Here is a 27697-nt window from a genome sequence, read left to right on the forward strand (position 1 = left end):
AACACATGTAATGAGGTTATCTGTTACAAAGACTTCAGTAATATTTAATTTTAACTGAACTTGACTGGGTCCTTTCCTGCATTTTAAGCAAGGGTTTTCAACATAACTTAAAGCTTTGTGCGTTTTTTTTCCTTTAAGTTAGAAAGAAATCTAAACACAGTAGGAAAGTTTTGCACATTGTTAGAGTGTGATTAAGCTTGTGTGGCAATATTCTGCTATGGTATCCATGATAAGCATAGAGGAGAAAGTCACATTATATGTAATTTAGATGTAAACTTATGTTTTCTTTATATAAATGACAAAGTTGTTGTTGTCATCATCCACAAAAGTTTTTCACAGTAAGCAAAAGTTGTATTCAAGCTGGCAACTCAGATCTAATGCAGGTTGGGTTTGGTTTTCTTTTTCCTTTCCAGCTGAAGCTAGTGCTACCACCAGGGACTCCATCTAGCTCCTTGACTGAGAGGCTGCTGAGACAAAATGCTGAGCTGACGGGCTTTGTCAGCAAACTGAGTGAAGAAAAGAATAATTTGAGGAATGCTGTTATGAAACTGGAGGAAGAACTGAGAAGAAACCAACACAGAGGACATTGTGGAGACTATGTATGTCCTTAGTGGCACTGATTTTCACTGCATTATGCTGTGAAATAACTCTAACACTGTCCTAGCCACCTAAGTGGGGGAGTGATTCAGTTATCTGTCTTTTTCAGGTTCCCTCCTGCAGAGTAAACAGATGTGAGTTATTCTTCTCCTGTGGTCAAGATACCTTGACTCACTGTTTACTATATAGTAAACTTTGTGATTTTTACCCACCTTTCATTTGTTAACTGCTCTTCCCTTTTAAATTCCTTCTGCTTCTCCTTTTAATCTGTATCTCATCACCCAGCTGAGAGCAGATAGATCCAGATATCTTCAAGATCATGAAGCTAGTATGATCCACTGAGGGGATTTTTTTAGGAAGTTGGTCATGCTCGCAAACTGGCTAGATAGGTGTTAGGATGCCAGGTTGACTGCAGGCCCATTCACTGGATTTTTTTTCTCAGTAACTTTGACCTCTCCACCAAATCAATGACTAGAATGACACAGCTCAGGCTTTTCAGAACTGTGTGGTTCAAATTAAGGATTTTTTTCCCTCTTCAGTCTTCTAGACACTCATCAGATGTTGGAGTTAATATCGATACTCTTGTTGCCTCTGAGAAGGAAATTTGGAACAGAGAAAAGTTATCACTACAGAAGTCTTTGAAACAAGCCGATGCAGAGCTCTCCAAGCTGAGAGCAGAACTCAGGAGCGAAGCTTTCCTCAGAGAACTGGGATCAGATTCTGAAAATGCTATCCTAAGGGTAGGAAGACTTCATTGCCTGCATGCTAACTACAGCTGGTTTTCTCATTTTGGTTTGGGTCTATTTTTCTTTGTGTTCACTCTGCTCATTCTAAGTAAACTGATATCGAGTCAGTTTTAAGAGTCGCATGCCCAGAAACATGGCTCTGTTCTTGTCCCCAAGAATAATATGAAAGCACCTACTTTGTCCCCTCTGAAGGGGAAGAAGCCCAAGAAATGCAGGCTACATTTCTTGCTCTTCCAGTCATCCCCACATGATGCAGCTACATTCAACAATTGAGCAGTATTGCAGTCTCTCCATGATAGCAAGCAATGAATAATCACAGATATGCTGTCAGAGTAACAATATAAAAAATTTAGAATTCTAATAATTTTTAAGCTTATGGTGCTTGCTTTATTTCTTGTTGTAGAGAATTTACGGAAAATACCTACGAGCAGAGAGCTTTCGGAAAGCTCTCATATATCAGAAGAAATACTTACTGCTGTTACTAGGTGGATTCCAGGAGTGTGAAGAAGCCACACTGGCCCTCATTGCACGGATGGGTGGACAGCCTTCCTACACAGACCTCGAAATCATCACACATCATTCAAAGGGTTTTACAAGGTTTCGCTCTGCAGTCAGAGTGTCCATTGCAATTTCAAGGTAATTTGGAGGAAGTTTTAGTTTTAACAGGTGTGAATATGCAGTTTAATATCTACTTTTGTAGCTGTCTGACTGAATCTAGAATTTCTCATGTTCCATCCTGTTTAAACTGCATTTTTGGTAGTCATGAAAATAACATACTGTGTATGGTGACGAGTTGAACAGAGCATAGGTAAAATCTGTAATAGGAGTAAGGTGTTTGAGATACTCAGCAGTTTGATTCTAGTTGAAAATCTCTTGGCTCTGTATTCAATAATCAGTTAATGATAAAATGTATTGGATACAGTCATAACTTAGAAAAAAAAAATAATAATTTCTAGAGTGTGTGCTTATTTACAGATGTATTTTTTGCAGCTTAATTTCCTCTAAAGGTTAAACTTTTAAACATAAGTATCATAAGTGTCATACAGATTTATGGATGACAAGAAATCAAGTTGCTGAAATGCTCAAAAATGGTGAAGAAATATGTAAGCTATAATGTGCTGTGTTACGCCTCAGTGCTGAAAGTCCTTCACTGTATGCATAATTTCAGCTATGCGTGTAGTCCGTTGAATTCACAAGACAGTGGGCCTCAGACTGAGGATGAATAAAAGAAAAAGTGAAAGCTGTTACTATCATAGTCCTGCTATATTGCAAATAAACCTCTTTCACAAGGGTTTGAACCTCCAAAAATTTTTGCTTGCTGTTGTCTTGAGGCTTGTGTCTAGGGTGAATTCAAGGAGCTATTTCTATAGCTATCGTGAGACTTTACTCAGAACACACTGCTGTTACTAATTTTTTTGTGATGCAGTGGGGCAGAATGTTTATTTAGTGTGACTCTGTATATTAAAATGTGGATGCTGTGTTGTTCCAGACAGCTGTTTGCTGTCTGCTTTACTTTTGCAACACCTCTGGAATCACTGGAATTGCAGAGGTGAAACTGAAAGGTGATTTTGACAAAAGTTTTTTTTACGGTCTAGGGATGCGTATAAGGATGTTCTCTATCTAATCTTCAGATTTTAGAAGCCCATCTACTCATTTTGTTTGTTAAGAAATTCTTGCATGTACTAGAATATAGCAGATTTTTTAAATGACAACTTTGCGGGGTTTTGTTTTTGTTTTTTTTTTTTAATGCAGAATGAAGTTCCTGGTTCGTCGATGGCACAGAGTTACGGGTTCTGGTATACTAAGTATCAATAGGGATGTCTTTAGCCAGAACACAGGTAAATCATAGTCCAGTATTGGCTGAAGAAAAGGTATTCACAAGTAACACCACTGCGTAATGAAGGTGTTTTTTAATTTTCATCTTCCTCAGGCAGAGTGAATGGGTTACTGTTCCTCCTTCCTTTCACTGTAATTGCTAATATTAATTTATTTCTCATGTTTCTGATTGTTTCCATGGTCTGCTCAAACACTAGGCTATTCACTTTCTCTTCAATCTTGTTTTGCTTCGTTGTGGGCAGGATTTAAAAAAAAAAAAAAGGCAACTTTCCCTCTGGACTGTGTTTTTCATAACAATTTTACCTGCCTCCGTGGGTTTCCCCTGAGAGATTTGTATCCCCAGTTCAAAGAGGGAACACTGTGGACGGGGACAGATGGAAGAAACTTAGTAACGACAGGTCCCCAGAGAGCCACAGACAAGGGCAGCAGAGCCTGTTGCACAGTCCTCCCTGGCCTTTTCTTCAAAATCCTACTGGACAAAACATCTGCTGCTCCCTCGTTACAGCTTAAAGTTCAGGAAATCTGGTTTTCTCTTTGGTTTTGGTGGGAGCCTAAGGAGAATCAAAAGCCTTTTATTAATTCCTTGCTATCTAGGTCTGCCTGAAAAGCCTGTGCTGCCAGGTCCATGGGAGCAGCGTCAGTAGCCTCAGGGAGGCCAGGGCTTCACCTCGGGCCTTCTGTAAGGCCGTCTGAAATGGGCAAGACCGGGCTTGGTTGCTGGGGGTGTGCATACCCCTGAGCTGAGGAGGGACCTGCTCTGCCACTAGGGAGTTGCCAGAGATGTCCCAGGTAGCCAAACTGTGTGTTTGCTAAACATCCTGCAATGCTAAGGGCCTCTTTCCGAGCTCTGAATCAGCAGAGACAAAGAACGTCGCTCTTGATTGTGTACAAGCCCTACTTTTAACAAATGCCCACATTTTGTGATATGCAAACAGAGAATTTGCACATGAGATTTCCAGTAAAGTGCAAAAAGGTCTTTATTTTTTTTTTATGCTTTCCAAGACACTGCTATTTATATTTTCAGGTAATGAATTACGGCCTGATTCATTCTCTGGTGGCATGGATCTTTATGGAGAACAAAGACATTCTTACAGATCCAGATCAGACATGGAGTCTCCCAGATCTCCTGTAAATTTTCAGCATAAGTATGTTTTATTTTACATGATTATTCTTTTTCAGAACACTGTTTACTAAATAAATGCATCAGTGCTTTTATTGCTAAGGTTTGTAACCCTAGATGCCATAAGATTTTTTTTTTTTCTTTTTCTGTAAGGAAACATAGTAAATTACTTGTTAGGCCTTAAATGTGCATTTACCCATAGCCCAAATAAGGCCTAAGCTTGCAGACTTTCACTGAATTATGTAGTGTTCTTGGACCCAATGATAGTCCGTTGGCTAGAGCTGTTGCAGATACACATCGGCCGAGTCTAGGCTTTGCGACCAAGCGAACCACTGCTGATTGTCCCCATTTCTGGTTGGCAGCTTGGTGCGGTCTGGGGAACAGCTGCCTCAGCTGCACTCACAGGAAAGGGAAAAGCAGGGCAGCTCGCTGGCTGAGGAGGGTCGTCTAGTTACTGTGAGCTGTGACGAACCACCATGGCCTCGAGAGCTGTGACGAATTACCATGGCCTAGTGGCCAGACCATGGTTGGAACCTGCTTGGTAGCTCTCCTTGTTGTTTAAATTCTTTTTGTCAGCTGTACTAAGCTGTGATACTAGCAGTACGCACACAGTGAAATCGGTTATTTTTCACCGGAGGCAAGGTTTCTGAGAGCGCTGTCAGCCTTTGATGACTTCATAAGGAGTTGTGGGGTCCCAGCTGTTTTGAAAATCAGATTCTAGCAGATCTAGCTCTTCATTTTTTTATGAAGCACCTACACATTTGTGATCTTAGCTTGTGACAACGACAGTTGTTTACATGGAAAAAATATTTAATCTATTTTAGCTGCTTTTGACTTTTACTTACAAAAAGTAATGAAGAGAGCCAGAATCCTATACAGATGGCTGTGCCCTTGTTCACACAAGCTTAATAGAAAAGCAAACTTGAATCTACTGCTGCTTCTGCTGGAGTTTCAGTAGGAATTTGCTCGTCAGTCTTCTTCCCAAAGGAATGGAGCAACAAATCAGATACAGTAGAAAGAACAGGTGCCTGGGAAGGGCAGTTTCCCTAGAGGAGGCAGTATGATGGCTTGGGCAATAAATGGCAGGGAGATTAAGTGATGTGGTAGCTACTGTACAGGGAAGTTAACACACAGGCATTCAGTAAAGTACCTCTGCTAACACTATTTTGCTATGCCTGCTGATGTTTTTTTTTTTTTAAACATCATTTTGTTTTTTGAAAACATGTGTTTTTCTGTCCCCAGGTTCCACGGCATGCATGCTGATTTAAACCCGGTCTCTTTTGCGTGTTCTCAACTGCAGAACTATGATCCTGAAAGAGCTTTAACAGATTATATCAATCGGCTGGAGGCACTACAGAGGCGACTTGGAAGTGTGCAGTCAGGTAAATACTTAGGGAGTCCACTCCATGATTTCTGGGTAGTACCAGACAGGTCTAAATTAGAAAGTGTATGCTGACTCTCTGAGATACATAGCAAACTTCTTTAATTTTTTAGGCATATTCAAGCTTAAACAAGAAGTTATTCTTAACTGTAGCAAAAAGCTCATCAGAAGAAAATTGTTAAATGCTTTGAAGTTGCATACAGGTGTAATTATAGATTTTATCAGAAATACTTTTTAACTTTCCTTGACCTATAATAAATGTGCAGCTAGGATTCATTTGGTGTCTTACTAAGAGTTTAAGCTAGATGGTGAAAAATGTACCCAAAAGACAGGGGGGAGAAGGTGGCAAGGGGAATTTCTTCTCCTGTCACCTTGATTAGAGAAGTTACAGCCATTTTGTCTCATAAACAATAATCACTTTTCTACTCTAAAAGAAAATTGTCAGGTCAATGGGATGTTGACTTATCAAACTTGATTGAGTGGTGTTCTTTGACAGTTACTGGGTTAGTTTAACACAAAATCCATTATTTGAGGAAATGTTGTTCTTAAAAGATTTTCTGTGTAAAATTTGTCATTCTTACTTATTCATCTAAATACCAGTGGGTTTGTGAATGATCATCTACTTATTTCAAGTATTCTGATTAAAATCTTTCTCCATCTCACAGGTTCCACTTCATACACTCAGTTGCACTCTGGTATGAGAAGATAATATCCTTTCAACATCTCCATCACTGCTAGTGATGTTAATGGATTGCCTTCTGTAAATCTGTGCTCTTTCTGTGCTTTTGTATAATGTGTATATTGTGGGACCAATACAAACACAGCTGTATGATTGTATACAGTTCCATCCTGGCACACCCACGCAGACTGGGGTTTATGTATATAGGAACTTTGTGTTCATGCAAAAAAAAAATCATCAAATTACATGTATATTTGTGGAATGCTAATTTAAATGATTAACTTATGAAGTGTGTATTTATCAAAAGGGTGCAAAGATTAAACTTGTGTATTAATGAAATTGAGCTACATTCAGTGAAGTTCACTTGCACTTTTTCTGGCAAGGCTACTGAAGTTACACACCTCTGTCGTAGTATTTGCTACTGGCAGTGCAGACAGAATATCACTTGTAGAGACCTATTTTTGTAATGGTAGAAGTTTTGAATTTTATGGGTATTTTGTCAAAGTACTGAAATAAAGACTTCATCCTTTTAACTGTGTTCTACTGTTTGAAATATCTTTAAATTCAAGAACTGCTCTCTTACTCACACAGCAAAGCTCGGTCCTCTTTGTGCTCTTCTCATTTTTGGTGGCTGCAGCTGTACTTTTTACGGACTCCAAAAGGGCAGCTACTAACTAGAACAAAAAAACAAGCTCGCAGCTGTCTTGTGAAGACCCTGATCACATCTTACAGGGCTAGAAGAGAAGATATTCCAGTCTATCAGTTGCTGTGATTGATTAAAAGAAGTCTTTTTTTAATAGTTGGTTATACATGTGTTTAGAATAGGAAAAACTGGGCAAGCCCCTGCTGCAGTAAGCACTGACGAAAGGGAGAAAAAGCTCTTTGCATGACTAACTTCATACTTGTAAGAAATAAATTTAAATTTACATAAGTAGAGAAGCTTTTCAGAAGTAAGTCAACAGGGCTGAGCACACAAAAATTCAACAAGAGCTTCATTTATAGATTTAATTCAAAGTTTCTATGAGCCAGAGCTTATTACCACTTATCATTCTTTAAACAAACACCATTTAACAATCCTGCATGAGTCAGTACAAAGGGGAACAACATTCACATTTCACTTTCTTTGACCACTCTATACATAAGGTAGTTATTCACAAAATTAAAGTTGTTTGTACCATTGTACTTTACTTTTCCAGAAATTATTAGTTTTCAGAATTGTTTCTAGAGAAGGATTTGCTGTTTTTTTGAACCTAACCATTTTACAGCTGCTTCAAGTTAGACATAAAAATCATTTATTTTCAGAAAAATCTCTTCTATAAGTATTTTTGTAGTCTGCTCAGTACTTATCATCTGTATGGTAACAATTTTTTAAGTAAGTATGTGGGCACTTTCAGGCATCAGCCAAGACCACAGATAGTTCACTTCAATATCTGCAGTTCTGCTTTCAAAGTAGAGCACCAAGGAAGTACCATCCAACTTAGTGCCTGTTACTTGATGGATTTACCATAATGGGATACAGAGGTACCCCTTAAGAGGGGAAAAGTAACTTTTAACTATTTTTCAGAAACAAAGATTTCAGTTTGTAGAAATAGCTTATTGTTTCTTCACCTTTAAGGAAAGAGTTGGCATGCACTTTTAAAAAAAAATGTTACACAAATAAAAAAGACAGTTTTCATTTAAAAAAATGCAACCAAAAGATGTAAAACAAGCAATTACATACAGAAGCATTAAAAGGTAAAACAAATTAAATAGATGCAAAGACATCACAGCTGGTAGATTATTGTTGCTTTCATACACAGTAGATGGAACAGTCCCAATTGCCATTCATTTTGTCACAGTTTTATTCAAAAGTCTGTTAATTCACACAACTTAAATAGATAAGGTTTTTGTTCCAGAACTTAAAGGGACCTCCTCTTGTATCTGATAACTGGGTTATTAGGTGTGTGTATCATTGTTGTATAATTTATAGTTGGAAAATAGTCATTGATGAGATCAAATTCATATAAACGAAGCAAAGTAGACCAAATGGTCTTAATCTGAACATAAGCAAAGTTTTCTCCAATACAGCGATGGCGGCCTAGAAGGAAATCCAAAGCAGTTATAAAATCACCTTTGACAACAAGTATTCTAACTAAGTTAATTTTAAAATTTTACATGAACTGTAATCACTTCTTTCTAAACAACTTGAGGCTTTGATCCAGCAAACATTATGAAACTACATGAAAGCCTTGTTTTCATAAATTGTCAAAACATGAAACAGATTGAGTAGTTCAGTAAGATTCTATTGTTCTGTTCTCACCACAAAGTCAGAGTTTATGCAACATTAAAGGAGAGTTTACAACACTGTGAAAAGATATCAACTATAACTGTACTGCAGTCATATCTGCAAACTGTTTTGAATGTTATGATTCTCTATGTACATTTTACTCTACCTTAAAATGACTTTGTATTAACAGGTTTTCACCTTGACTTAGACTTGAGTAATTTAAATATAACACATGCTAATCTAAAGATTTTTTTAATTGCTATTCCAAGTGCTATTTATAGCTATTACTAAATGCAAAAACTAAGGATCCTATCAACTGCGTTCTTTTAATGGCACTTCCACAGTAAGAGAACTTTCAGACACCAATAGAAAGAAGAAATACTCTCAGATGCTACAGGGTGGGGGAGGTCCTGTAAGAGGTGTTGGATGACCAGTATGAGTCACATAAGTACACAGTCACTCAGGAAAACACTGCATCTCCTTATTGTCCAGTTGTTACTTACCAGCACCAAATGGAATGTAGGCAAATTTCTCTGCAGCTGCTGGGTTATCTTGGAGATACCGGTCAGGCTTGAAGTCTAGAGCATCCTTCCATGAGTCCCTCAGTCTGTGGTTAACAGTGGGAGACACACAGACCTGATGGCCGGGAGGAATACTATACCCAGCAACAGTCTATAAGGCAGGGAGAAAGAACCTATGTGTTACAAGAAAATTCTCCATTTTTCTTTTTAAAGTAATACATGAAATTCTATTGTGAGACTTCAATTTCAAAAGAGATTTTGGCTGACCCAGTTTAAAATTAATGCAGTCTAGTATGTCATTGTTTTAATTGTGCAGGGCACAGTATTCAGGCAACTGCAGAAAGCTTTCAGATGCTTTAACAAAGCTGATGATTCTACAGAAAATATTTTAAAAGGCTGAATGAACTTAAGATTTGTTGAAAATATTTGTCATTGGAGGGATAGCTTTTAAAAATAATTTTAAGTCATTTATACAAACAGCAAATTTTCTTTTAGATTTACCTAGCATGTATTGTTATGTAAGTGCAAGCCAGTTTTTTTCCAAGGTAGCTATTAAAAAACCCTGGCAAACTACAGAATCTTTAAATGGTAGTACTAAATTAAGAACTCTAGAGACTGATTGGCTAAAAGAAAGGGTCAGTTCCACTCAGTAAGACCAAGTAGGAATGTGGGACTACAAATTAAGACTTTCATCAGTTACTACCACCCTTTTCAATTTAAAAATATATACAGACTTTTGCAGATCTTCACAAACCTTTAATAACTATGCCTCAGGATTTGTTTTATTTTAGTAAGATTTCAATTTTAGCTATTTTTTAGCTCCCATCATGTTTTATGCTTAAATTGAATCTGGAAGGGTATCACTCAGGATAAAAAGACAGACTACAACTACAGTGGCTTCTTTCTAAAGATGCAAAACGTACTCCTGTGATGCTATTGTTAGAATAAAGGTTGGCATTCCTAACTAGGTTACTGTTCTTGTCTGGCTGAGCTCTCCTTTTGGCCAGCAGGAAAGATTAGGAACACAGGAGAGGCTGAGGGAAGTGTTCTTGTTGGTACTTTCCTCACCTGAGCAGTGAGGCATAGCACAAGCTGATCTGACCCAGCCCCCTGCTTCCCTGAGAGACACCACCAGCACATAGTTCTGCTATGCCAGGAGTTAGACCGTAGCTGCACCCTGCCAGTGTTACAGTTGCATCTAGTGGCAGACTAGAGAAATGGATTGCAGTTACACAGTTATTTTGTAATAAGCTACATGGCTGTAAGTATTTGATGTACAGCTGAGGAATTAATTAACATAGCCATTTGCACATAATCACCAAGAAAAGAAAAAAAAAACAAAAAAACAACCCAGGACTTTTCTCACCCTTTGCCTTTTAGTGCAAATATGTATTAAAGAGTGTGACATTTTGATCTGTTCATCCAGAATACTTCCTATATTTCTGTATAATACCTAATGTGAAAATAAGGTCTATAAAAACACCACAACATACCTGAAAGAAGGTTACTCAAGAGGAAATTCAAAAATTAAGATGAGACAATATGATATACCCATTTTAAGACTATGTCACACAGTTCAAGCAGAGCTCTAGTCCCAGAAAGTTATGAACACATGCAATAGCAATAGAAGTGTAAGCAGAAACAGATATATGTGGAGGGTCATGACAGGGTTAAACTGGTGGAAAGCTGCAAGTAGCAAGCAACAGGAGCCTCAGACAAACGTACCCAAGGACACTGGTGCAGCTGGGAATGATACATCCTGAGAAAGTACAGATAAACTAGCAGAAGCCAGTGGGAACCAAGGTTAACGGCAAGACAGCTTTTCTAAACAAGTAGCAAAGTACAAGCCATGATCGCTGTGTGCGCGATCGGCGTAATAACTGGCTACCTGTGACATAATCTGCATGATGATTGGCTTAGCAAAGTGTGTCTGTGAAACCACTGAAGCAGCTAACTTTTTATATATGCTCAGAAACAAAAAATGTCTCAAGATGCACCATGTCTTGAGTCCGTGCAATCATTCGCTACAGATATATGGCTTAGTCAGTGTCCTGGACTCAATAGTTCTACTTTCAGAGGTACCTGAGTACTGACATCAGTGTATGTTCCTAACGCATTGAAAAAAATAGGATGATTAATGCTAAGAAATGAATAAACAGGACTAAGCTGACATAGTACAAGCTGATCTGACCCAGTAAGAAGAGTTATCAGTACAGATGAGTGGTTAAACCTAGTCAAGGACTAGGAACTAGTCTAAGTAAGTAGTTCGGTACATCCTGGGATGCCACTGGCCGTCATCGCTGCCAGGTACACCGCTCGCTCATGTTCTGTCCCCTGTCAGCTGGGACGGCCCCAGCCCTGCCTGGCCTTTTCTGCAGAGCCGCTCCCCGGCAGGCAGCCTGCACTGTTACAGGAGTTAGTCCATCCCCGGTTCAGAACTTCACATTTGTCCTTACTGAATTTTGTGAAGTTCTTCTTAGCCCATTCCTCTAGCCTGCCTCAGTTTCTGAATAGCAGCCCTGCTTTACTGAACTGAAGTTGCATCCAGTAACTGTACTCACTTGAGGAGTTTTGGCCATTCTCATCATAGTCATTATAGGAGGTCTCAGCCTTAAAGTTTCTTTTAGACAGCGATCCAGCAAACTGAGATCCTTCAGCTGCAAAGAAAATGATTATCAAAATATAGCTAAAGTTTATTCAATGTGCACAAAAAGGTATTTTATACCATTTTAAAACTCAAAGAATAAGCACCTCATATTTACAGGTACTTCAATGGCTACCCTGATAAGTTTCTGCTTTTTCATTTAATTCAATTAAAAAATAATTCTCTGACAAGCAGCACTGATAATGACTAGTTCCTTATTGATCTTTCACAAGTGTTTTCTGATGCCTAACTGAAGAAAAAGATCACACTGCATCCTTTTCCTCAGTGGGAATACAAAGATCTTCCTCCTCTACCCAACTGATCATTTTAACAGAGCTTATAGGAACTGTAATTTCTTTGGTCAACACTGATATAAAATAGTAGCAGGTTGAAAAGTTACCAAAAAAGGAGGAGATGGAGGAAATATATTGGCAAGTAAGCGTCACCACAGGGCGCTTATGACACAGATTATGATTCTATCACAAAGCATAAGATTGTATTTTACATTTTTGTGAGTGTCTAAAGTATAAAAATATCTAGCAGAAATAACGTAACATACAAACCTGGTCATAAGTTAATGGCAGCAAGTCATCTCCACAAACTGCTTTCTGTTCTGCGTAACACTGTTCCTGTATTGATTTGTCTCTGGCTAGGAAGAAGCCAAGCCAGGCACTAGTGGTGGAGGATGTGTGTTGCCCTGCTAACAGCAGCCCAATAAGCATGCCAGCAATTTCGTCATCTGTCAGCGGATGGCCATCCCTAGGTTAAAGGACAATATGTTAGAGCTTCAGTTGATGAGGTTTCCAGTTATAGTAGTACATATAATTTCTTCTAATTTACTTTTCTTTCTCCTTTTCTTAGGCTGCCCACTCCAAATGGAACAGCTAAATATTTGAGGGGAGGGACAGCAGGGGGCGACAGATGCTCTGGAAACCTTACATTACTGGAAGGCCAGAAATGAGAAAGGAAGCAATCATTTGACCACTGATGATAACCTCAGGAAGTCTGAATAAGCATTTATAATTAAACTTCTGAAGATATTTTTAGAATACAGCTAGAACCAATGCTGGCAAGAAAAAGCGATGCAGCACATGAGAGAATTTTTGATTTTGCGTCTTTAGATGCAACTGAAGAATTCAAAGCTAAAGCATAACTATCTATAAATGGCAAGTCTTCAACCCCTTTGCTTACTTATAAGAAGCATCAAGTAGAGTTTGGAGTATGTCATCTTCTTTTTCCTCAGACGTTCGACGTTTCTGGATAACCTTATAGAAGATATTCTTTATTTCTTTGTGTGCTCGATCTCGTCGTCTGCAATTCAAAGCATCTGTATTAGTCACTTTGTACAAAGTAACATATAAACTGCTTATGAAGATTTACTGGGATGTCTAGAACATCCTTACAAACAAGAAATAGAAGGGAAAAGAAAAAAAAAAAAATCAGTAAGATGCCTAAATTGCTTCACCTGAAGCTAGGCAGAGGTAGCCAACCTGGCAGAAGCCAGGCAGCATGAGTAAATCCCCCATCCAAATCAGCATACAGCTGAGCCACCTTCTCATTCAGTAAGCTTCTTATTTCTTTCCCGTGTAAGCAATGACTTGCTGTCAAAATGATAAGTTCTGAAAGGGCTTCAAACAGGTCTGAGGAAAGATTTGAAAAAGAACAGTGAGAATGCATTTCAGGAGAGATATTAAGTTTTACAGGTTATAAATTATTTTTATTTTGCAGAAGAGAAAAAAAAGTAAATAAACACAGATTTGTAATTTTAAATAAAGTTTTAGCTTGTTTTCCTAGGAAAATTTAAACTTCTGTGTGTCTGTAAGTCAAGCTTCTAATAACTTTTTAACTAGGTTGCTGATTTCAACCTTTTTCTAAGATATTTTTTTCTAGGAAATTTTTGAGGAAAGCTATTAATCCTTCCATACAAGGTAAACCATGCAGCACAAGCTCAATCCTTACTACACATAAAAGAAGTCATACAAGAACATAACCCTGAAATGCAAATCCATGGGCAACCAGTTAGTTTTGCTGCTCATTAAACTATTCTGTGAGTATTTCTGAATTTGTTCTTTCACTGTTGGCTTGCAACAATAGTGATGGGATAAGCCTAGCAGGCTAACTGGGAAAGCCGGGCAGAAAATAAAAGAAGAATCCCACTCAGATGACTATTGACCCATACAAAAATCCAGAAATAATAACCATGATGGCCAAATCCCCCAATCAACTGCAACATATACTGTATCATTACACAAGCATTTCCTATCAACCTAACCTTATCAACCTTAAGGATGCACATCTTCAGGGCAGATGATACCTGATGATCTCAGACATCAGTTCTGAGAAGCCACTGTAGTTTTTTTTCCTACAGACTAAGAATGTTTACACTGAACGGTCTCATATCTGGCAAAACTAGCACGATTCAAGCCAGGCAACAGGTACACAGTCTATTCTCACACTAAGAAAGAATAAGCCAGTTCTTTTCTCCTGTCTGTGAATTTCTGAGCAGCTTTATTCTCCCAGAGCCTTAAATTTGAGTAATCAAAAACGTATTTTGCAAGTTTCTTCTCATGTCCAATAGAGTTTAGCCTATGCCATTTTTTAGCCCTTTAATAATGCTGCAGTAAATCATTAAAAAAAAAAAAAAAAAAAAAAAAACCCACACACACATCCTGCATTGGCCTTCTTCCTTCACAGAAAATCTGAGTGAAAAGGTATTTGATCTTGCTTACTCTTTTCTCCACTCTCCCCCCATGTTTTGAAATACTCCTTTGTTTCTTCTTCAATCACAGATACATGCCGTTTAAACTGGGCAATATTAAGCCCAGTTTTGAGCATCTTCTTCTGTTCCAAGAACACCTAGAAGAACCAAGATGAAAGAAGTAGTCAGTACAAGGATCATCATATTAATGTAATTAACAATTTATTATTATTTGTACTATAACAACATACAACAGGAAAAAGAAATTAGGATTAGGATAGGATTGGTAGGGTACAGCAGATATTAAGATTTAAATAACAGATAACATTCTATGTTTCATCTACTTTTTCAAGCAAAAGTCTAATAATATTCAAACAAAATACTAGCTTAAAGGAGCTAAAATTCCTTATTCTACAGTACCAAAATAGAAAATTAATTAAATAATTAATTCTTTTCTTTGTTAAGCTTTAACAATGAACATGCAAGTTGCATCCAGGATTAACATATGGAATGCACTTCAGATGTGATTAATAACTATATATATAATCCCAAACCTAATCAGACCTGTCCTGCAAAATCTGGATACAGCCTACGTTCCACACTATGCAGCCTCCTTGCTTCATCTTCCCCCAGAGTTTCTTTCTTTTCTCATGCTGTAATACCTTACCTCTCATTTAGAAATGCACCTTTCCTTCACAACGCCCTCTGATCTCACTGCCCAAGAAGTCCAACAGAAATAGGAAGCAAACTGCTTCCCAGGGAAGTGGTGAGCTTCACACCCTTCTCAACTTTTCCTCTTCTTCTATATACAGAATCACAGCTAATAAATCTACTGGTAAAAAAGCCCATTATTTGAAGAAAACCATTCAATGGGTTGGTGTGTCATCTTCTCAGAAAATTATTCAATTAATTTTTAAGCCCCATTTATGGATTAGGGCATCTACCCTATGGAGCTACACTTCACCCTGAGCAATAGACCAAAAACTGTCATCTTCTTACCAAGGTCTCTGCATGGACTGTAAAGTTATTCACAAAACAGAAGGTGTAAAAGAAAGGTTACTTGGTTACTTCCCAGTAACTTCCAAGTAATTTCTGTTTTCTGAATGTGATGGAGATGACAGCAGTCTATCAGAACATACATGCCACAGAGCACTGAGACAGGCACATTTTCCTTTGCAATGTGCAAAGAAAGTACACGCCAGCTCATCTCCGCCTCAGCTTGACAACTGGCACACAGGAGTGAATGTGTCCACGGCCATTTCAGTTTCTCTCAAAGAATACCCATCTGAAAGAGTCTCAGAGGAAGGAGACAGTAAATATGAATTAATAGTTGGATGATGCATATTAACAAACTTCTAATTACCAGAATTACTGGTAAATAACTTTCCTTCCTTTTGTAGATCATTGTCAAATTGAAGAGATGGAGAGTAATTTCAGCTTGGGCAGGAAGGAGGAGGTCTCAAAAGCTCTGGGTGATCCATCAATGCTACCATGTATTTTGCCCAATGAGGGTTTGAACAGCTCTCCAAATGGCTGTCCAGTAGGTGTCTGATAGCACTGCACAAAAAGATAGCTGACTTCAGGCAGAATGCATTCTGGCCACAACTGGGCAAGCTAGCTTGTCAGCTTCATAGAGCAGCACATACAACTGGAGTGTTAATAGCAAAACCTCTGCCTCTCTCAGCTGCAGAAATGAATAGTCCAGGTGCTTTTCTGAAGAACCTGAATCTGAAGAGATAAAAAGGAAAAACTCTTTCTAGTGTTAAAGGTATGAATGAAATAATAGGCTTATGCATAGACACCACAGAATAATACAAAGAGACTAATCTCTTGACTAAAGCAGAACTCCAACATTACTCTATAAAAATTTAGGTTAACTCTAGAAAAAGACCTCATCTCAGAAAAACAGCAGTATACGGTGGACCAGCGAGGTAGGCCTGAATCATCCCTGTACGCCTGAGGAACAACATAGCTATAAGAAATGCCACTTTCCAAGGAGCTTATAGAAAGTTCTACAAAACACCCAAAGGATAAGATTAGATCCTAGAAGAACTAGCTGTTGAATGAAGAAAGACATTAAACTCCACTCATGAACTGTGGAGTGTGAAAGCAGAAGTCAAAGCAGCAGTGACAGCAAGTGGATGAACTTTCACAGAATTAAGAGAGACGACCACCTTTCAGTTTCATGAAGACATTCCAAGACACTCAGAATCCAAGGAGCAAGTACAGCACAGTGAAAATCTGGTCAATTTAGCAGTCTGTCTGCTAAATTCATAGACACTTTTCTAATACTGGTTAATACCAGAGAAGAACATGAAAGGGGTAGCACAGAGAATCATCTACCTTCTACATTATAATGACTCTAAAAGGGGTCCCTGACTGCATGTCTGACTTTCTGAGGAAAACCTCTGCCTGTTGAAACTGGCAGAAGCCCCACTTGTGGAAGAGGTCTCCTTGGACATAAGACATGAACTCCTACTTGTTATCCAGGCTGCAATCCTTCTGATTTCATCCACAGAAGGATAAGAAGAGCCGAGCAACCAAGTATTAAAAAAAAAAAAAGAAAAAAAAAAGAAAAGCCCAAACTTTCTGATACCCTCTATCCACCATTTTATCACTTCCCAATGAAGCAGGAGAGAGCATGATTCTCCTTTACTTATTTGTGAAGTGGCAAGGTGTTAGCCATCGATTACCTAGGAGATTCCCAAGAGAATGAAGTAAGAAAGAACATCACTCATACACTGTGGATCACTGCAAAATGCTAGCGTGGGGGAAACAGCCTAGTGATTACAGACCCTAAGCCAAATATCTCAGAAGGACAACTATCGTTGCAAGCACCCTTTGGCAGGGAAGAATGGAGAGGCAAACTTCTACCAAAGACTAAGCCAAGAAGGGGAAGTCTTGATGGCTGCAGAAACTATTACTGATCAAATGATTGCCATCTGTAGAAACAAACTGCATAAAACCACAATTGAAAAGCCAAAGATAAAGTATAGCACAATGCTGTTCCTACCACCAGACTACTCTGTAATACAAGAGTTTGTCAATATCAACGTACCCTAAATTTAGACTACCAGTGGAGCAGATCTATCCAGTGAAAAGCAGACGTGCAGTTTAAGAGTCTGACTGTCCTGACAAGCAACACACAGACTAAAACGGCATGCACGACAACAAGAGGCAGCACTTAGCTCAGAAACAATGACACATGCCACTACTTTTAGACCCATGCAGATTGTATTCTGCAAACATACACAAAAAGACTGATTTTTGTCCTAGCAAGACAAACTTTGTGATGCCAAGTTTCACATTAATACTCCTGCATATAGATTGGTATGGCATGAATGAAAAATTACCACTCTAAAGCTCTCTCAGAAGGAAAGTCTAAATTTGTTCTTAAGGAAAAAGTAAACCGTAGTCAGTGACATGCTGTAAGGTAAGGAAAAAAATGATTCACTTATTAGTCTTCCCACTATCATGAAACTAGATGGTTTCAAAAAACAAGCAATAGCATCAGGACTGATAAATGGCCAGATGGTAAATAAAGCAGCCTAGACCATGTTCAGTCTTGATCATCCAACTGAGACTATTTATCAACTGCATCATGCCTTGCTGGCAGAATTGCTTATGAACAATAAATCCCATCATACAGAGCCAAGAGCTCATGGCTCCCTAATCAGAATTTAAATTATCTTATTGTTCTACTCATTTTATACTTAAAATACATACCATATTAGGGACATCATATGCAACTCCCTTGCCAAAGACTGGTGTGGTTAACCGAGAGTATACGTCCTCTGCATTCAAATCTTCGTTTTTACTATTGAAGAGTAGAGCAGCAGCATCACTGCCCAGTAAGTATGTGAATGTCTTGCCAACCATAGTGAAACTGAACACAGGCCCATACTAAGAGGAAAAAAATAACAGTTCATTTTAGCCATAAAATCACAATCTCTTCATCTACAGCCTTTCATAAGATATTAGCTATTTAATATGAGAACATTACTTTGGTGCAACAATTTCTGTAATGTGGTTTGAGATTGACTGTCTCCATCTACAAATCTGATACACACATACACCTACATATTATACTGGATGTGTCACATGTAAGCAGCAATGAGGAGGAAGGAAAGAAAGAAAAAGAAAAGGAAGTTTGACAAAGGAAACTGGCACAAGTCACTATTCCCCTAAGAAGTAGCTAGAGATGTAATATGGATATGAATATTTTAAGCCACATTTAAAATTTGTTTTCAATACAGTGTCTAGTGATATCTAACATTATAACTAACACTTATTTTTCTCCAGATTGTAAGACTACCATAGTTTTAAAAAAAAAAAAGTAAATAAAATATCAATGACACCAGAAAACTGACAAAGAGACTACAGGACATACAGCCTACAGCAATCCATAAACACTGTCTTGAAAAATTTTAGGTTTGGAGTTATACAGTGGTAATTGGCAAATGAGATTTTAAAGTGTAAAGGTCTTCTCCAGCAGATCCTCACATAGTCAGTTTGCCTTTCTCCAAGTTAACCAATCTCAGATTTAAGCCTATGACTCTAGAAAGTTTTAGACACTGTGAAACAGATGAATAAGTTTCACTGTACTGTAATTAAGGCTCTACTGCATTAGTTTGTTTCTTTTTTTCTTTTGGGCTGTTTAAATTACTGTGCTTTTGTGCACCAGCATTTTTACCATTGCAAAGGGCCTTAAAATTCATTACATAACCTAGAGGAGGTAGGTTATTATATTCTGACCTGGTCTCAAACAGATTACTAAAGAGTGAGATTAAAATAAGTTATAAAATGGCTTTTTAGTTACCTGTGATTCAACTATGCACATTACCCGAATACACAGATATATTTTTCCAACTGAATCACATGAGATATCACAGAAAATGTTTTTTTCAGTAACAAAGTTGCATTGTATATAAAGAAAATTTCAAAAAAAACCCAGCCTACTGCGCACATTTCATACCATACTCAACTCAGTTAATGAGAGTGAACTTTTTTTAAACGGGTGCAAGATACAGAACTTAACAGGTAAGCAGGAATATTTTAGCATATGCTCAGCCAGTCACGTGGGAGAACACACCTGTTCATAAGCATTTTCCAAAAACTCAATGGGACTTTTTCCAAATGCTATTGCATGTCCAAGGAAAGGGATGCTTGATGAAATGTAGGGTGGGTATTTCTGAGGAAAAAAAAGAAAAGCAAATATTGAATTTTCTTTAGAGAACAATAAATCTATGTAGCAACTATGTAACAACTAAACACAGAAGAGGCTTTATTTATATTTTAAGTTCTTTTGTGAAAAGTCCAACTTTGGACGACTGATTTTTTTTCAGTAAAGTACGACTGGGCCACATTTAAAAGACTGAAATAAGTGTTCTTGCTACCCTGCCCCTGAAGTTAAAGCAAAAAGATATCACCATTGAAAAGCAGCCAGTTAAAAAACACGAAAAAAAGTGATGCATTAAGTAGCTCCCGAAAGCACCAACCTCAGTTTATCAACGAATTCCACGTACGGGCGGGAGCGCTCCTTTAAGCCTCGCTTATGCGACAGTAACGGGCGCAGGCCCTGCCCCCACGAAGCCCGAGCAGCCCGGTCTCGGGCGGCCCCGAGCAGCAGCGCCCCGCCACAAACGGGGTCCCGGGGGGCGGCGGGAGGCGCTGCTCGCCCCGCAGAGCCGCCGCCCGCCCCGCCCGGCAGCACCGCGGTGCCCCCCCCCCACGCCCACCTCCTGGCCGGAGCCGAGGCGGCGCCGGTAGCCGAGCTGGAGCAGGTAGCCGAGGCTCAGCACGAAGGCGGAGGCGGTCAGCACCAAGGAGAGGGGGCTGCCGACGGCCACCCGCTCCAGCAGGCCCCCGCCGGCATCCAGCAGGCTCAGCATCTCCTCCGCGACCGACCGACCGGGCTGCGCCCGCCGCAGCTCCCGTCCCCGCGCCGGGCGGGGGCCAGGGGAGGGGCCGGGGCGGCAGCCGCCCCGCGGCGCTGGGCTGATCTCTGCCCATGTGACGATTCCCGGAGCCGGAGCCAATCGGCGGCCGCGCGCCACGGGGTGACGGCGTCTGCCGGGCTGCGAGGGGGCGCGATTGGGCGGGCGGGGGAGGGGGCGGGACGCTGCCGCTCGCGGGGCGGCCGTTGGCGCGGGGTGGCCGTTGGCGCGGGGCTGGCGCGTCCCTGTGAGGGCTGGCGGCGCCCGGCGGGCGCAGGGGGAGGGCGCTGGTGCACTGTGAGCGCCGTCTCAGGCTTTCAGCGGTGGGTGTTATGGCGGTGTGGCCTGCCCGCTGGTTGGGATGCCAGTGTAACCATTGTGCTTCGAGTGTGTTTGGTACACATTTTCAGTAGAGCTTCTGGTTTAGTTTCCTCGCAAAAACCAGCCTGCAAACCAAATCAGTGCGAGCAGAACTGCTGAATCCACTTCCAAATCGTGTTCCTCCAAATCAAAAGGCTAACGTAAGCACAGACAACGGTATACCAGAAACTACTCTTGCACCTGAGCTCTCGTAAACTTCTTCATGGATATTTTCTTCAGTCTGCCAGAATGCCTTCAAGCAACCCAAACTGTAACTGGCCTGTTAGCTCCTCGCTTTAGTCTACGCAGGTGCAGGATTACTGTGAAGATAGAGAACATCAGGCTCACAGGTTACTCATATGGTCTGCTAGCCAACCCTGAAGTCTGTTCTAACACAACTTCATTGCTTTCTAGCTAGTATAGGTGGGTGTGTCTATTTGTGACACAGTTATGCCTTTGACAGCAGTACGGATATATGTTTTCAGTATTGCTCAGCCTGAAGTCTTATCCCAGTTTCAGTTCCCACAGTGCAGTGTTCAGAAAGGCTCCAGTGGTCAGGCATGTCTGCACAGAACAGTGCCTAGAGGATTACTGGCCATTCCTGAGTTGCTAAATAAGAGAGAGACAAGTTCTGATCCCTAGACTTGAGGCCAAGCGACATGAACTGAGTTGCCTCCATTGCGCGTAGGACTAGCAGTTTGTAGACCAGACTGGCTGAATCCACACTACCTAGCACTTGAACCTATTAGGTCTCCTCTGCACCACCTGTGGTACCACTGTGACCATAAAGTTATATTTTTTTCCACTTCAAAATGTCTGAAATAATATAAGGGCTGTGTTCCATGCCACCTGAATGGTGCTTTTACAGTGTGAAATGGAGCACGTCCATTGCATGGCCCAGAGCACCACAAGAGGGAATATGGAAACGTTTATGATTACAAGACTTGTGGGGATAGTGACAGAAGACTGTGCAGGGTGGGGAGAGGCATATAGCTTGTAGTATCATTTATACTGCTTTTTGGAAGTTGTTTCTGAAGTGAATTGTCCTCAGAAGCATGCCAGCTTTGTCTTGGAGAGCACTCTGGCGCGGTCCAAAGCAGAGCCAGACACCAAGTTAAGTCAGGTAGTAAGGACGACACAGTGCTTGACCTCATGCCCTGGCTCTCTTATTCAGCGGTGTGGGTGTTTCCATTGATGCCACATACTTTATCCCACAACACCCACGTTCCCTATTTCTAAACACGTCTCCCATATTTTGCAATTACTGGGAAATGGCCTGTTTCTTCCTGATGTTTATATACTGTTCAAGATAGCTAGAAAGGTAACACCCTGTTGGAGCTCTGTGCTCACTGTGTATTTTCAGAATGCCTCCTGCATCTTCATATAGCTTCAGACTACATTCTAAAATTTGTTCTGAATAACCTGTTAAAACCATGAAGGAAAATTTTTCAGCCCATAATCATTATTCAAGAATTTAAACTGGGACTATCACAACAATGAAACAAACAACTTGATGTAATAGATTTAAGGCATTCTACTCAATTTTACATCACTTTAAATACATTTTTAAACAAATTAAAGTTACTTCACTTTGGAAATCAAAAAAATGCATCTTTTGATTTTTCTTTATACATTCAATTTTTAAAAGATAAATACAGGTTTCTGAACTGTTTGTAGAAACAGGCTGAGCTTTTCTCAAGATATGGTATGCTCAAAGTGATAATACTTTCATGGAAAAAAAAGAATGACATCACAAACTTGTTTCTCTCATAAATACTTTTTGTACACTACATGTTTAAAATTTTACTGATTGCGAATATAGTTTTAAAGCTTTCACTTTGTTGGTGAGATAATGCATGCCTGTCATTACTAGGATTCTGATCAGTTTATCTATCATTTCAGCAGAAGTTAGGACTTGGTTTTCACTTCTCCAACTGTTCAGTGCTGTGATGATTTTCTCTTCCAGCTTAACAGTCCTGTTAGGAAAAGAGTTTTGAAGAGGAAATGTCTGAAAAAAATCTAAGATTTGGAGATACTTAATAAATTTTACATAGACATGCCTACTCAGTATTTAACAAAAAAGTATCATGAATTTTATAATCAAAATATTGTTTAATAATTTCATAAAATAGAAAGGAAAATGGGAAATAAAATTAACAAGATTCTGTTACAATAATCTGTATCTAACCTGCTATTTTCAAGAGACTTGATGTCAACATGATGAAGTTTCAGTTTCTGGCAGAAGAATTCAAAATTTTCATAAGGAACATTGTCAGCAATCACTTCTAATATCTTCTGCAGTATCTTCTCTAAATAGAAACATATAAAGTAGTATCCTCAATTAAATAAAATGGTGCATCTTTTCTAACAGATATTTTGTAAATGCTGTTTACCTGCTTCAGGATTTTTATAACGACCAAATACCATTTTCTAAGGTGATGTCACCATCCTGGAGGATGCATCATCATCTTCTCTGCCTGATAACCCCGTTGGGGAGGAGATGGAATGCTCATCTAAGGGAGGTCTGGCCCCCAACCGAAGGGGCTGTAAAACCCAAGGGAACCTCTGGTATACTGCTAAGTCTCTGGTAGTTGCTCCAGACCATCTCTCTTTGTTCACTGTCACATTATGGGTGGTTTGCATTTTCTTGAATTTGAAGAAGCACAACTCCAAGCTCCATTTGTTTGAGACAGCAGAGCGAGGAAGCACAGGCTGTTCTTCTGAACCACCTGTCACACATTACAGGAATAGTGGGGTAGGGAGGTACTGTCTTGAAAACATTTTTGCACAGTAATCATCCACATCACGATTCAGCTTGATACCAGTCAAGAGTGAGGCACATTATCAAAGCAACTGCATATACCCGAATAGCTCATACATGCTAAGTACAAATCCATCTCTCTATGTGACAGAAAATAGCTGTTACAATTGGCAGGATTAGAGCTTATTGCATTTGCACTGCATAAGGTGATGAAGCAGTGGCTGCAATACTCTTCTCCTCTTCTCTTTGGTCTTCATCAAGCTATGAAAGGACTTACTCTGGGCTCAGCAAAATCACTGTGGAGTGGAGTTTAGGGACATTGCATGAGACAGACACCACTTGCTCGTTCATGTGGGCAACCTCCAGAGTCAGGGATAATAATAGGGCAATAATATCCAGATAATCTCTTTTGGAATGGTTTATTCATGGCATGCTACATAAAGACTGCCTTTTTTTTCAGATGGGAGGAATGTATGCACGCTTCTCCTGCAGCAGGAACTCTTGGTAGTTGTAGAGGGGTTGGGTAACCTGCAGTGATCAGTACAGACTGTCACATGCCACATGAGACCACTCCAGATACAGAGTGCATACAGGATTTGCACCACTCTGGTTATCCAGTGTGCAGCATGTGCACAGGAGTAGGGATGGCACTTCACTGTTGATCTCCAAGGTCACACCCACCTCCTTGGTTAGCACATAAAGCAGCACAATTTTCTCAATGAACTTACCACTTAGAGATGGCTACAAAGACATAGCAGGGAAGTGCTATTACTGTTGCACCCTCCTTCCCCGCACACATCATTATAAAAAGTCTGACTTTGCCTTTGCCTGTGCTTGCAAGATCCCCTTTCTACAATCTCAGCTACAGGTGAATGCAGAAATGCAGAGGTCACTAGAGACGGTGCCATGTCCCCTGGGCTTCAGGACACCTACAGTAGCCGATAAACCACCTTCTCCAACTAATGCTCCTAGAACTTCATCTGCAAAGAATGAGTCTAGTCCAGGTGTTCTCATTCCCAATTTGGTCTAGGGAAGTAGATTTTTGGGGAGAACAAACACTGGCAAAAGTATAGTGTAGTCTCTATCTCCAGACGCTATCAAGAACTTACATACTTTTTATCTATGCCTCCACAGATTCCACGGACAGAGGCATGGATGGCTTCCACTGTGCTATCCCAGAACCCTGCAAGAGCAGGCAACAAAGGAGTGTCTTTTTTAGAGTATACTGGAATAATGTGCAACATCCAGAATCAGCATCTGGAATGACTGAGAGCACAGGGCTGCCTCTCACTGGAGCAAGCCTGACCCAGGAGTACAACAGCAGGTAGGCAGTGCCTCCTAGCTGAGATGCACAAGGAAGCTGGAAAGCAGATACAAACAATTCCTTCCAGTGCTTCAGCAGCAATTTGCCTGGGCTTCCCCTTCAGGAACCCCTACTGTAGTCTTCATCCTGGATGAGCCATCAGTCTTCAGGCTGTGGAAACATGTCCACCTCTTTTACAGTTATTTCTCTAGTTGCTTTTTAACAACTATATTCTCTTGTGCCTTCTCTTGCTTTTTAGGCTTGGCTATGTTTTCTCTCTTTTATCATTCGTAACTGGTCGTGGTAGTCTGGATTATTAGTTGTGAGTTCTTTTTTAAAAACAGTTGAGTGACCATGCTGGCCAGCATTTTCTGTTTTGGTAAACTTAACCAGTAAAGTTATACTTTGGTGTCAAGAGAGGTATTAAGTTATTTTTGTAACTTTGCCAGGACTCTGGCAAAGCAGATAGCTAGGTAGCCTGAAGGGGAAGGATGGCACAGGGATGCAGGCAATACTAGAAACTTAAGCCTGGAAAGAAAACAGGTGTGAGATGCCATACTGAGCTGTGCAGAAAACAGGATAATGAGACAGTACTGTTAGGATGAATGAGTTTTGCTAGGATAAGGATAACAGAAAATTCAGATGAGATCATATAATCATTAATATTAATACAAGAATACTAGGCAATTCAGGATGTTTGGGTGACGGAAATACCAGAAAAAAGAAAAGTTTTGCTCTTTTTGGTTGTAGGAGCTGTAGGAGCACAGCAAAGCATATTTTTTTCCTCAACTTTTTGGGCTGAGGGGAGAAAGGTGCTGGAAGGGAGGAATACAGGGTCTTTTATTTTGGGAGATGGGGGGCAAGGATTAGCAGAAAGTAATTTGGGATGGGGAGAGAAAGCATAAAAGGAATCAAAAATAAATAATAAAATAAAGCATTTTTTCCTTTGCTAGAGGGGTGAGATTGAAGAGAAAGAGGTTTTTGTTTATTGTTTTGGGTACTGTAGGAACAGGAGTCCTCTCTTGATGGCAGTGGGCCTGTGCTTGTGTGCACTAGGTAGCATAGTTTACTTTGTCCTGATGTTGTGGAGGTCTGTTGTAACCAAGGGAAGATCATTCCAGGAGGAGAGGCAAGGAGAGGCATATGTTATAGTCAAAATCAGCACAGGCAGAACATCTGACATGCTTTCAGTGCTTCACAATTAATAGCACCATAGAAAAAAGGCCATAGAAAAGCCATGATGTAGATAGATGCTTAGATTTTGCATTCTCAAGAGCTGAAAAGGGCAGGGGGGTTAAAAAGGAGTGAGATGCTATTCTGTTCTCAGTGCAGATGACATCTCTGGATGAGCAGAACTGAGATACATGTATATTTCATTTAATTGTGTCTGTTTGGTTTTCTGGTATGAATACAGTTCTGAGACCCCAATTTTAGTTGTTGGCTGTCAGCTTCCATTTCTGAAAAAGGTATTAATACAACAATATAGTCTTAGCTCTGAACTACATTTTTTTAATCATAAGTTTCTATATGCAAACCCTTGTACAATAATAATGTATACATCCTTGTTGATTCCTCAGTCTATATGATGCCTACAAAGTAAGTACATGAACACTAACCATAATTTAAATGCTGCTGACACTAACCAAAATCGGTGAGGAAAAGAAACAGAACCTGTACTGATAATAACATTTAAAATTAACAAAATGGTTTTCCATAGCTCCTACAGTAGCTACCTTTAATGCACCAAAACACCTAATAATATACTTGTTCTTAACATACCGTCTCTTTCATCAGCACTTCCCAGATAGCATAGAATGGGATGTAGTTGCTTTCCTTTACACACCTCACACAGTGGTTCAAACAGGGTATTTCCATCAAAGTTTATATCTGTCAGCAAATGAAGATGCCGAAGACCAGCAGGCAAAGATATCAGACAATATTTCCTGGTAAAATACACAGAAATGCCTAATTACACCTGCATCATATTAGTCTAAAGAAGCTTGCAACATGTCTAGTGAAGTGAGGATTTTTTTTTTTTAATTTGGTAGTGAGCTCAGCATTGCATAAGGAAAGGAAGACAGTTTTTGCCTCAGGGAAGTTACTGTTTCAGGACTTGATTGATCGATCAATAAAGATAACAGGAATCTTTTCACTGATTTCCTAGCCTATGGCACTGACCACATGGCCTCCTATAGTATGAAACCGAGAGACAATCTTGTAGAAGTTAATGTTGGCATTATCAAAATTCTTCAGGAAGGACTGAAGGAAGAAATGGAAATTAGATGTGCACAAGAAATAAAAGGTATGTAAAAGTATTTGAAGGGAGAGTTAGAAAGGGTTCAGTGACAAGAAAAAGCACAACAAATGCAGAGGCAGATGGAAATAAAAGCAAAGAAGGAAGCTGAAAAGGGGTTAAGCAGAGATTTCACAAGATGAAGAAGTCTGTGCATCAGCATAAGGGGGTAGGAAAATAAGTGAAGGGACATGAAAGAAGAGCAATACAATCAGAGCAATATAGGATGAAGAAACTTCAAAATTATAGCCCTGGTTTGTAGCAGTGTAAGTAAAAGACCCCAGACCCTGGAGACAAGAGAGAAAGTCTGGAGGAAGGAAGACTTTCCCTTGGTCGAGGAGGATCGGGTTAGAGATCATTTAAGCAAACTTGACACCCACAAATCCATGGGCCCCAAAGGGATGCACCCACGAGTGCTGAGGGAGCTGGCGGACGTTATTGCTAAGCCACTCTCCATCATCTTTGAAAGGTCATGGAGGACAGGAGAGGTGCCTGAGGACTGGAAGAAAGCCAATGTCACCCCAGTCTTCAAAAAGGGCAAGAAGGAGGACCCAGG

The 27697-nt window shown here is 39.9% G+C and overlaps 2 protein-coding genes across 12 annotated transcripts in view; one reads left to right on the plus strand and one right to left on the minus strand.

Annotated features, from left to right (window-relative positions):
• Positions 1-6892, plus strand: part of AKAP9 (A-kinase anchoring protein 9) — a 129024-nt gene extending 122132 nt beyond the window's left edge. For 9 of the 11 annotated variants that reach the window (XM_026065339.1, XM_026065344.1, XM_026065340.1 and 6 more), the window contains 7 exons: positions 414-599; positions 1137-1337; positions 1747-1979; positions 3096-3181; positions 4204-4324; positions 5542-5681; positions 6346-6892. In XM_026065339.1, the coding sequence (XP_025921124.1) occupies positions 414-599; positions 1137-1337; positions 1747-1979; positions 3096-3181; positions 4204-4324; positions 5542-5681; positions 6346-6389 (1011 nt within the window). In that variant the 3' untranslated portion in view covers positions 6390-6892. Of the gene's footprint in view, positions 1-413; positions 600-706; positions 1116-1136; positions 1338-1746; positions 1980-3095; positions 3969-4203; positions 4325-5541; positions 5682-6345 lie in introns of those variants that run through there. The other 2 variants (XR_003253421.1, XM_026065349.1) reach the window with 2 other exon arrangements.
• Positions 6893-7186: 294 nt separating this feature from the next.
• On the minus strand, positions 7187-20402 carry LOC112965897 (lanosterol 14-alpha demethylase). Its single transcript, XM_026065396.1, has 10 exons — positions 20227-20402; positions 19581-19679; positions 18215-18391; positions 14520-14646; positions 13256-13430; positions 12982-13101; positions 12354-12549; positions 11708-11803; positions 9129-9297; positions 7187-8436 (listed from the first exon to the last, which is right to left on the minus strand). The coding sequence occupies exons 1-10, from the start codon at positions 20377-20379 to the stop codon at positions 8258-8260; spliced, it is 1491 nt and encodes a 496-aa protein (XP_025921181.1). The 5' UTR covers positions 20380-20402; the 3' UTR covers positions 7187-8257.
• Positions 20403-27697: the final 7295 nt, after the last annotated feature.

The sequence above is a fragment of the Apteryx rowi genome, unplaced genomic scaffold (assembly GCF_003343035.1).
Source record: "Apteryx rowi isolate R43461 unplaced genomic scaffold, aptRow1 scaffold_226, whole genome shotgun sequence".
NCBI classification, from domain to species: Eukaryota; Metazoa; Chordata; class Aves; order Apterygiformes; family Apterygidae; genus Apteryx; species Apteryx rowi.